The 12,473-nt window shown below is 36.3% G+C and overlaps 1 protein-coding gene across 2 annotated transcripts in view; it reads right to left on the bottom strand.

Annotated features, from left to right (window-relative positions):
• The window catches only part of igf2bp1 (insulin-like growth factor 2 mRNA binding protein 1), a 44,301-nt gene extending 40,637 nt beyond the window's left edge, over nt 1–3,664 (bottom strand). For both annotated transcript variants that reach the window (XM_067460499.1, XM_067460507.1), the window contains exons 1-2: nt 3,047–3,664; nt 1,781–1,841 (exon numbers count right to left, since the gene is read on the bottom strand). In XM_067460499.1, coding sequence (XP_067316600.1) covers nt 1,781–1,841; nt 3,047–3,221 — 236 coding nt within the window. In that variant the 5' untranslated portion in view covers nt 3,222–3,664. The remainder of the gene's footprint in view (nt 1–1,780; nt 1,842–3,046) is intronic.
• Nucleotides 3,665–12,473: the final 8,809 nt, after the last annotated feature.

Raw genomic sequence — 12,473 nt, 5'->3', positions numbered from 1 at the left:
CCTGCACCTCAGAGGCCAGTCCCACAAAGACCTTTATCAAAATGGCGACGAGTAACAGTTCCACTCTAATTAACATTTCTCATTCTTTTTCCAAAACCAGTGGTAAGTGCGTGTGTTCTGATTACGTGGAATTTTCAAAAATCAAAAGAACCACATATATAGCGTCTACCCAGAGCAGGCTATACGAATTCTAAAATTACCACACGCACACTGGGAGAAAAAAGTCCCTTAGGTATAAACGTAAATGGCAAAATATGGGAGTTTATGAGCAAAACGTGTTTTAACTCAATTATATTGAGGATCAGCTCACGGATTAGTAAACGCATTTACATGGCGCTATTACATGAATACGTATGTAGGCCTATGTGTTTACACCCATTGGTATGAATACCTCAGTGCTTTCAAACGGAGCCTTCGACAGAGTGCTACATTGTACGCCATTTTCTCAATTGCTGACGTTGGTTACTCTAATGGCGACCACGTGTCATACTATCAGTGTAAGGTTGGCCTCTCAACACTAATCACAACGTATATGCTATTAAGGTAGGCTATATTTAAATAATTATATCCATTGCACAATCATTAATAATTATTTATCATCAGAATATGTCTGGAGACACATGCGTCTGCATCACAAGTACAAAATACTGTAGGCTACATAATGTAATATACTACAAAGCATATGTTCTCTCACAAAACGCCTGATTTAGCTAAAGTGCTCAGACCAGGGGAACACAAACAAAGCGCTGGTCCAACTGTTCAGAAAGCGGCCCCTCATAACAACGTAAATGTATAAACTGTAGCTACCACAAATGTATCCAAACATAGCCTATGAGACAACGAATTAAACATTAACAGCAAATTGTTCATTTATATTATTTAGCACAAATTATGGTCTTCACGTGATTTTAAAACACTACACACGCAAATTATACGCCAGCTAGGTTATAACAGGTGTAGTTTGGACGATTACAAAAAGCTGAGTTGGGTGGGGACGAATAGGGAGACCTTTTTGTTCCACATAAACAGTCTTTGCGCCCCATTCAAGCTCCCAGAGCATAAATAATTACATTTCTGACGATAATTTTAATTCCAAACAGCAGAACTCTACTCTGATATTCAGATTTACTCATAACCATTGGTAGAAACGCGGACAAATGATAATTTGTGCAACAATTCTTTAAAACTGTATAGTTAACGAAACATAGGCTACGCTTTGTTTCTCCTGCACTGACCTGAAGCGGCTTCACCATCCTTTAAATATCCGTACAAAAGTACTAACAACCACGCAGTTCCAAAGCAATAGCAGATTTTAAATCACAGCGGACTAGAAAAGTAAATGTATGTAGCATGAACCGTTACAACGAATCAAGCACCGAGGCCTAGGCCTTGCAGTAGGCCAAAGCCTAATCAACAGTGAACAAGTGACTGAAATGACAGAGACCAGTGTTACATGTTTGACAAATATACACGCATACCTAACGTAGCAGACGAGTGCTATAGCGCTGTAGTAACTATGAATGTAACAGCACGTGGTGTAAAGCTAAGAGCATATGCCACTTGTACCTACATCCAAGCATAGCCTATACCATTAATCACATGAAGAAAAACAAAGAATATTCGTATAGAGAGCTAGACTCCTAAAAAGTATCAACAACTTAACCGTTTCAACCAAACATATCCACAATGTATCCACACAGTTGTACCACCGCCACGACATACATTCAGCTTACATACAGTACGCAAACAATTGTTGAATGATTCACGAGAAAGCAAATACCTCTGCTTTTTAGGGACAGAATGTTCCACCTCAATTCGTTTGCCGTGAAGTTCCACTTTACCTGGAAAAGGGAAACAAATTATTTATTTTTTTGCTATTTTTTTAACACCAACTAACAAATTATGTCACCATCTTACTTAAATTGCCCTTGATCAGCGTCAACTCTAAAACATTACATTTAATTAACATTTAAATGTGTGCCTACGATTTAATATACTTTCCTGTGTGAAGAGAAACTGTTTTTTACTGTATAACTTGCTTTACGATGGGCCTAAACGAGCTTTCGAGGTGTGGGGGTTACAAAGGCTAGGCCTGTTATTTATTAAAAAGTAATTGAACAAATATTTTTGTTGTATATTTAGATGGCACTGTTAAATGACATAATTCTTAGGACTCTTTCAAGGTTCACTGCTCAGGCTACAAGAACTATTCGCGTTAACTGTGTGACAGAATCCATATGTGTAGGCTAGTGCACTATTAGTCTAGTTGAGACCTAAGGGGTATACAGCGATGAAAAGAACAGCTGAAGATGAATTAATCTTGACCGTGACTTCATGTGGTTGATAGTTTTAACTGGATCCTTATCAGCATGGCGACCTTCGTGCTATATAGAGCACACGTCACATGCTACATATGTGGAGGACCGAGGAGAGACATATTTTGTGGTCAGTAGGACAGATGTAGTGAAATTGCATTGTTTAAGATAGCATATATGAATGCTATATGGTCGGGTATATTAAAGACCCGAAGGTAACCCTCAGTATTGTGCCTGTTAACTCAACAGGGGCTTCACAAAACATGTTTCATTTTAGCTCCACTGGCTTATTAGCCAAAAGGGGGAGGGGTAAAACCTGATTCTATAGCTCTGTGCCTGGTAGGTTGGACTAAACCTAAAGATTGAGTTTAGGAGAACTACGTCCTACAGCTTGCAATCACATTGACGCTAAATGTAGTTATTTATCAAAGTAGAATACAAGCACGTTTTAATCCTGTCAGAGTAAAGAAAGTAAGTCGTAGTTGATGTGTGCATGAATGCTTTCAGTGTATTTGCACTTAAAAAGTTCACTATCTCAGGCACCTTTGCATTATAGAGCCGTACCTTGCACTGACTTAAATGGCAAAAAAAAGGGTAAAGCATTATTCACTTTCACAATGATACCGAAATCTTAAGTAAAACAGTAGAATTTGAATGATAAACAGCCAAAATGCTTAAGTCATTAAAGAAAACCGGTGAAAGGCCCATTAAAATCAATTTAGCCTACTCACCAGAAAATGTTTCAATCGCTTTCATTGCCCATTGGTCGTCCGGGCAATCAACAAACGCATAGCCAGTTTTCATGAGAAACTGTCCAGAGTATGGGATCTTGTAATCGTCAAAGGTTTTAACCAAGTCTTCTGCGGTCACGTTTTCATTGAGATTTCCAATGTATAGCTTGTTCATCGTGAAAAACTGTAACGTTCCCCCCCAAAAATAGAAATGAAAATAAAACTTTCCGTCAAAACGCTCTTAATTTTGAAAAATGACTAAGACACCCGCAGATTAGGAAAGCATGTAAAGGTCAACCGGTTAGAATTAAAAACGTGGAGGAAAAAAAAAAATCAAACTGCAAGACAATCCAAAATAAAAAGGGGAAAGTTCGACTAACAGTAACGTTGTAGTCTGATTAAGTCCTGCAGGCGAGTGGTAAATATTCTTCACTGTAGCAACCTTCGCGAATTCCCAGCACGTTGTAGAAATGATAACAGTTTGAAGAATTAAGCTGATGTTTGTTACGATGGAATAGTGGTACGAGAATATAGCGGGATCGGGAGAAATTCTTTCCTCTCGCTGCCCCTCAACCTAAAGCTGTACCCTGCACTGTCACACAGATCCTACCGCTTGGCGATGGCACCGCCTCTAAAACCGAGTCGAATTTACTAATTTTTTTTGTTTGCAAAGAAGAAACCACGTGGTCTCAGAGTAGCTAGAGAAGGGGCCGGTCCTCAGCTCTCTCGTGCGCGCGCGCTCCCTCTCTCTCAAGCTGGCTGTGCTTGGAAAGACAGGCACATTCTCTGTACATTGCGCCGTATATTCGTTGCATGCATTGCATACAGACATGCACACATTCATACTAGCACACACCTACTTCGGTTGTTCTCATGTGTTTTCTGGTGTTATTTTAACGTTTTGTTTCAACATTCAGGTTTGTTTTTCTGCAGATTCCACTGAGACAATGTAGCCTACAGTATCGGCTACAAAATGCTCAGTGCAATTTTACATTTTGTGAATAGGCAAATAAAACCCCAATGTGATGTTGCTCGGCTGCCTCTTTGCAGTCAGCAGTCTTACGCAAGTGACAGAAGTTTATAGTGAAACACGTACTTCTAATACTAAAACCAATAGGCTAGTCTTTATGTACATGACATTGTTAGCTGTGGGTCACGACCAGGGCGGTGAAATAAAATATTTACTTAGAGTAGTTTTACAACCAAAGTTTATGGCAAACATTTTTGAGGTGGAGTAAATAGCCTACTAAGCAGTAACACACATATTAAATGCATGGTTTTATTGAAACACTGTATCCTTTTTTATTTCGGCTCTTCGGATCTTGGACGTGCGGGCAACGCAGAATCCAGTTTTGCTTAAACAGGTCAGCTCCGAGACCAGAGACACATTTCCACGGAGATCTCAAAAGTTCTCGTGCTCACCTCCATGTTGCGCCAAACCAAGACATGAGAAGGTCCAACAACTCATTCAAAATGGGGGGTGTTGAGACAGCAGGGCCTAGTGTCGAGGATACCGCCTACCAACAGGAAGTGAGCAACTGTTGCACTGCCTATTGTCTGTACACCCTTGTGTATGTTTTATCGCGAGGCTTTTTTCAGCTATATACTCAGGTCTGAAAAATCCGACCTCAAATCCCCATTCAAATGAGTTAAACGCAAATCAGATGGGATTTTCAAGCGGTTACTTTTGTTACGTGTCTCTGAAATTGTACACGTGGCGGCAGTACCGGCTCACTGTGAGAAAATGGCTCCCCGTCCATTAAGAATGAGGGATGATTCACGTAGGCTATCGCAGGCACTCTACAGTGGTTCTGAACTGCTGCACAATGAATAGTATTTTGGCCAACATGCCAAATGATATAAGGAGCAGATTCCTTGTCAACCCCATTTCCTCTGTTCCCCGAGCTTCGCACATGTTTAAATCACTAATGGCGTCGTCATTCAGTAACTTGGGCGCAAGGGTGATTACGATGAGTTGACAAAAAGGGCGTAGTTATACGCATATATGAACTGTGCAACACGTCTGTAATTATTAATCATCGTTTTTTTATTGTCTGGGTAAATATAAAGCCTATGCTCTGATACGCGCACGCATCTCGAGGTTCTCTGCGATGTATAACCTATATGGATGCGTCGTGCAGGTTTTCCCAGATTATTATATTCTCTATTTGTATTCACGTCAATTCAGAAACGCTTTATCGTCCCTTAGGGCAATATTTCAGTCTATCAGACCTATGTGAATTTTGATCACTATGCATTCAGCTGCACGTCACCGACATGTTGATGTCTCTGTTGCAACACCATATGACATGCAAGGAAGAACTACTAACTAAAGGGGTCACTGTATTAATGGCATCTGTGTAAACTCAGCTAGAAGCTGTATTTTTTGTGGTAAGCTTTTTTGAGTTAGCTTTAAAGTTGATAGGTCAAATCCATGTGTTACCCATATTCTATTCATTGCAACAATATAAGCAATACTGCAGACAGAGTTATCATATATTACATTGCATATGCATTTCTTTTCACAGTCATGTTACACTCAGTAAATAAATTGTTGCAAAGGGGGCATTTTGTGGTCATGTGAAAGAATTGGCATGTCAATACAACCCCCTGTGAGTTTAAAAGGGACTCTGAGATTTGAGATTGTGACCTGACCACACACTGTGAGGGGGGTCAGGAATGGCTGATGTGGGGGTAGGGCATCTTTTCTGAGTGAGGGGGACCACAGGCATGGAGCTCATCCAGGAGAACAGGGACTTAGAGTTTGATGGTGCATCTATGAAAACTGTCCCTTGATATTTCTTTACAAAATGCTGTTTATTATACAAAATAATCATTTTATTTATAACCGCTGTTTTAGATATTGTCACCTTCCTAAAATTATTGCCGGATTAATTTTTTTCAGGTTTCTGGGAAAACACAAGAAACTGAACCAATAACTTATGAGGTTGAGTAGACTGTAGATCTTCCTGGTGCAGCTGCCATCTTGAAAAGCTTGTAAAATTGCCTGAGTCTCACTGTATTTTGACTTAGGCAAAATAAAGTGGCCTAAGTCACACTCTTGACATAGGCTATTATACTACAGGGGTAGAACTGCATAATCTGTTCAACTGAGGATGTGGGTGATTTTACCAGAGGTGGCCAGCATCACGAGGAGATGACTTATGCAACAAAACAAAACAAAAAAAATCAATAAATGACTTAAGCAATTATTTTAGGAAGTTGACGGTATGGTATGATCAGTACTTTGATTTCACTTGCATAAAGTTGCTCATAAAATGTCTGCGGTTCTTACTCTGAGGAACAACAAAGCATGGTTGGATGAAGCAAAAATGACTAAGAATAATAACCGATTTAGTAACTGTATTTCCTTTTAAGATAAAGGAATGAGTGGTGCAACAAATTTATTTCAGAAATTATAGCTACATAGATACAGATAAATAAAGCTTAAATAAATGCTACACCACCCATTACTTTCTTCTAAATGTAACTAAAGTCTGTCTACAAATACTCCATGGTTGTCTGATTTGGTTGGCTAACATGCCTTTGTAAGGCAAGTTAGGACATTTTCAAAAAGTTAATATTTGGAAAGCGTCCTTTGCAGTGAGACCAGAGGCAATGTCAGTCTTAAACATGGAAAGATAAAGACTGTAGCTGAAAATCGTAGACTGTTCATTATGATTCATGTTATCAGTGGTAATGTAAGCCTTTTTACAGAAAGAAAAAAGTAAGAAATGTTTCATAATAACTATGAAAAAGTTATAACCAATGCTTGTGTTAGTGTGAAAATGCAGTTTAGGGACAGAAATACAAAATTCTTGCATGTAAATGACTTTCATTTTATTTAGTCTCAACATTTTTTATACAACCCAAAGTAAAAAAAATATATATCACAGGAAGGGCAGATTTGTAATATTTGCCCAACTCACATGATCACCTGAAGACTTTTTTGCAGACGGTCGTCTAACTGTGTAAGAAGTTAAGACTTCATTGCTTCATTCATGGTTTCCCTGAAAACTACTTGCTTGCTTGCTTTTGTAATCCATGCTAATGGATGCTAATAGATATTAAATAACATTTAATAGCTAAAATATAGAAAATATAGCTATAGTATCTTAACATAAATCATTTGTTGTCATGACATTTGTAAACTGTAGCCTAAATGAAAAATTAAAACTTAAAAACACAAAAGTAGATACAAAATATTTTTTCATTTTGAGTTAAAATAAATGTATGCTGTACAAATATGAACATAAATGTTATAAAAAGTAATCAAAACTTGTTGATATCAGTCTTGGTTTAAGCAGTCATGACAGCACAATAAATATTAAAAAACAGCAGCGTCAAATATGATTTAAAGTATAAAAAAAAACTAAAACGTTTTGATACAAATTATATATTTTGGATTTCTCTCTGAACACCTTGGAATAATACAAATAATGTTTTATATTTTAAGATTTTTTTAGAAAGCAGACTGTACTATTTAAACACGTGATAACAGTGAGGTATTTCTGCCCTCTTGAAGGAATCTGAGAATGACTGGCTCTGTCATTTCCCATGATGCCACTCAATTTATGTGAGACCCTCTCTGCTGTCTTGGCAATAACACAATATAATCTGGATTTGTAAAAACCCTGTAAATCCAGTCTTATTAATCTAAGCACTAAGCCACAATGAAGCAATCCCCAGCAGCATGTTTAGGTGTTGTTTCCAACTCTTGAACCAGTTTTGTTGCATGTCTATAAATTGTGAATTTAGAATTAATTGTTTAAAACAGTCTTCCCTTTTTTTCTTCTAAAAATACATGTAGAAATGTTCCCAGTTCTAGCCCATCTGAACTAGATGTCTTTTTAAAAAGATATGTCAGCAAAGTAAGCGAAACATAGGCTATCCAACCCAAAAAGTGACTTAAAATATGCAAATAAATAAATAAAGACAATTCATTTACATTAAATTACAAGCACAAATTATTACAAATGATTTACATCCTTTTACATGCAGTCTCAATGTTAAAAAAATAAGTATCTTTGATAGCCTAAATCAGCCCCTCCCAATAAAGTTTCTAGTTTATTTTAATCTAATATAAATTTAACTATAATCTAATCTCACAGTAAAATAAGTAAATAAAGATTGGTCAAATAAGATATATCTTTCTCTTACAAATACACAGTGTACAAGTTAAGAGTGCAACAACATATTTGAAGCCCATAGGAAGAACTAAAACAGAGTAGATACTTTATAGAACAACATACAAGCTAAATTATGTAATAACACGCACAATACAATCGCCTTTAAAATAAACAATTTGCACAATTAAAAATACCACTGCAATTTTTAATCATGCAAGCTTCATTTTTTAATATAGTTTTGTTAACATATTTAAAAGCAGAGTGAATTTGACTTAACACTCATACAGAAAGAAAGAAAGAAAGAAAGAAAGAAAGAAAGAAAGAAAGAAAGAAAGAAAGAAAGAAAGAAAGAAAGAAAGAAAGAAAGAAAGAAAGGGAATGATCATCAGGCTCATTGCACACGCTGTTGTTAAAGTACCTGACTGATTCATATCATCAGTTCCTCTATTGTGTACGACTTCTCGAAGATAATACATTAAATATTCGATATCCGTTTTGTAACGACAAAAAAACAAAGCAGTTTTAATAAGCAGCAACTTGAAGCTAATAGCATACGCGATTTCCCACAAAATGGAGAGGGAGGGAGGGTGTGTCCAATCAGAAAAGTGTTTCGTCTCTAAGCTGGTGACGTACATAACACACCCCTGTGCGTAAAATACTATGAACGATTATAGGGTCCTCAACAGCAGTTGTTGTATTTTCCTTGTCCATATAACTTAGCCTATGTTTCAGTTCACGTTTATCAAAGTATGTTTTTCTTCTTAAATCTGAAGAAATTATACCGTACTGAGCATATGAACACAACGATCAATTTTGTCCCTTTAATACATGTCAAATGAGACTGGTTTCCGCGTAGCGCGCGAGAGAGAGAGACGAGAAAGCGAGCGAGCGAGCATTGCAAAACAAGTTTTGGTTGGCTCTCATATGTATGTCTCATACCATAGCTGATGTATCGACATATCCAATCCTTAAAAAACGAATTAGGCTATGTTAAACACTTAAAAATGTGACGAGACCGATATCTATATGATGTTGATGTTTGAAGCAGCCTATATCATGCCCACTAGAGCAATGACTTGCACGTGGCTGCTTCCACCAAGTGGGCATTTTGAGATAATGCAATCTCAAAGAGACTCGGAGAATTGTTTGCTCGCTGTAAGTTAATTTAAAGCGTGCATTATCATTTATTCCTTGCAGTTATTTAGGCTAGATGTAGCTACCACGTGCAGCTCCATTAACTGAAATAATTTATCATGAGGCAATTAATGGCATCAGAATTCCAGCCAACAGCAAGTGACATTTTCTTCAGCTACATCATGGGAGCAAATCCCAAACGGCTGATAAATACTGTTATACGTCTTTGGTTTCGAATCATAATGAATTTCGTTAACTTAAAACTTTTGCCAGACTAATGTCACGTGCGATACAAAAATTGTATTGTTTAACAGACATTTCATTCATAATTTGTTATCTGGATACGACAGTTGTGTTGCACCACAGTTACACATAACAGATGCTCAAAGTTAGTGCAGGCTGTATTGATTTTATTTATTTGGTCATGTGTAGGCTACAAATGCGAACTGTCAAAAGACATTGTACTTCAAAAAATGTTCTGTGATATTTTCAACGCGAGAAAACAGAAAAACAACTGCACTAACGAAGTAAAACGAAACAATGTATTGCCGTTGTGTGATTAATTATTATATAATTTCCCAGCAATGCTAAACATTAGATAGCTACAGAATCTTTTCACCATTGCTAAGTTTGTTATTTAGGCTACTCGAAGCACGTTAAAGAAAACAAACATGAGACTAAACAAACAAAAAAAGAGATTAACATGGCACACTTAAATATATAGGCTACTTTGAGTTAAATAAAAGATACACTGAATTATCTTAGCAAAGACCTAAACAAGACAAATTAAATTGTTTAATTGTGTTCTGCGTATTTAACGAGTTATCCAAATGTTTCGAGGGATCTGTTACAAAAATCAAGATGTTTACCTCTTTATAATAATTGAACGAATTCAATAAACAGTTTGCTATAACGAAAGACTGAAGATAAAACGAATCTGATGTTCTAAAGTGGATAGTTATTTGTTCTTAGACAGTAAATCAATGAATAAAGTGTGAAACTCAAACTGTTCACAGTTTTGAGAGCAATACAAAAGTGTGGTTTAGATAACGCCATCTTATCGGACAAACAATTAAACGCGCTAATTCATTTAGCATAAAAAAGCATACAGACACCCCGATATCTAACCTCATGACTTCCTCTGAAAACTTCCTTTTTTAACAGAACTGGTGTTTGTTATTGTGTCACAAGCGTGCATAGTTCTCCGCCCATCGCGAGTGTTTTTGTTGTCATAGCCTATTTAACTTTTGTATTGGTGCATTGCATGGATTTGTTTTTTTTTAGCCTATTGGTTGGTTTGATTGGAATTTCTGATTGCTTAAAAAACTACGCAGGACTGAGAAAGTGAAGTCATGAAACGTTAAGTTTCATTGCCCCTCCCCTGGAGTTCGAATGGTGGTGATATACTTACGTCGGGGGAATAAACCCTGCGGTTCTATTCATGAGTCTATTCACGAGGCTCTAATGTGGCAAACACAGATATGATGTATAAGTGAAAGATATATAGTAATAATATGAGTGACCATTACGATAACATACAGTAGCCTATGTGGCTATACTTTTGAATGGAAACTAATTTAACCCGAAGGAATTCGTTTAAGGGCTGAAGGTCCATGTTGTCTACAAGCGAATCTTGTAAAGACAACTTGTTTCTGTTAACCAAAGATCTTTTGACAACTTACAATCGCAAGTATATAGCAAGAGATATACCTGAGTAGTAACTATGGTATATTTCCTCAAAAGAAGAGCTAAAATTCTTTAATGCTTTTCTGTATCATATTTACTACATACAAACTTTGTCAAACAGCTTGTCTAATCTGAGGCTGCACATATAGTCAAGTCTTTAATATCTTCTCTGGTATAGAAGAAAGAGGATATAAAAACAGCAAGCATACATTTAAAACCACTGAGACAGTTCTCAATTATTTTTTTAAACAATATTCTACTGCACTATATTACATATATTCTACAATATTTACAAACAGAGATATAACTTTTTGATATACCTTCAGGATTCATATAAAGTTGCCTGAGAAAAACAGATCTAACTGTTTAGCCAAGCATCATCATAAGTTCAGACACCCCCCAAAAAACAAACAAACAAACAAAACCTATGTACCACTGCCCCCTAATGATAACAATTCTTTAGCAGTGGACCTAAGATGAGCAATTACACCGTGATTGTACTAACATTATCAAAAGTGCTCATTTAATGGTTATTTATTATTATTAATTGTGTATCAGTGTGTATCAGTATTTTAAAACAACATGAGGAATATTTTTGTGCCCTGAAACTTTTAATGTAATTTTAAAATTAAATGTAATTTTTTTTGTCTTGATCTGATGTGCACTAAACAGATCAACTCAAGATCCAACTGTCCAAATAGTCAGTACAAAAATGTTTTAGAAATATATGAACGTGAATTTTGTTTTCACAAACTTCGCATAAAACTGATTGAAAGTTAATTGCAAGGAATATTAAAAAACTAAAAACCCAAAAACACTGAAACCTGATGAAATATTGACACATATTTCTAAAATATTTCTTAAGTACTAAAATGAAACGGCATGTTATATTAACCATCACTTTAATACACTACTGTTAGGAGCCCCTGCTCTTTCTCTTGTTTTCTCTTTCCTGTCTAAAAATAGCTGCAAATTGAATGGGGGTGGTGGAGCCTGATTTAAAATAAAAAACAAAACAAAAAACAGGCCCCGCCCCCATTCAATTTGCAGCTATCCTCAGACAGGAAAGACAAAACAAGAGAAAGAGCAGGGGCTCCTAACAACTACCTTTCAAAAGTTTGGGCCATTAAAGGGATAGTTCACCCAAAAATAAATATTCTGTCATCATTTACTCACCCTCAAATTGTTTCTTTGTTCTGCTGAACACAAAAAAAGATATTTGGAAGAATGTTCGTAACAAAAACATTCAGAAAAAACATTCACTACCGTAGTATTTTTCCCTACTATGGTAGTAAATGGTTGCTCTCTTTGCTTTGTTATGAACATTTTTTTTTTTGTGTTCAATGATGTTAAATGATGACAGAATTTTCATTTTTGGGTGAACTATCAAGATAAAAAAGGATTTTGCACCAAGGCTGCATTTATTTAATCAGAAATACATTAAAATTTTAATATTAAATATTATTGCAATTAACCAG

This window comes from Pseudorasbora parva, chromosome 2 (assembly GCF_024679245.1).
Source record: "Pseudorasbora parva isolate DD20220531a chromosome 2, ASM2467924v1, whole genome shotgun sequence".
Taxonomy (NCBI): domain Eukaryota; kingdom Metazoa; phylum Chordata; class Actinopteri; order Cypriniformes; family Gobionidae; genus Pseudorasbora; species Pseudorasbora parva.
The sequence above is the reverse complement of the archived record's forward strand: the minus strand, read 5'-3'. Positions and strand labels throughout refer to the sequence as shown.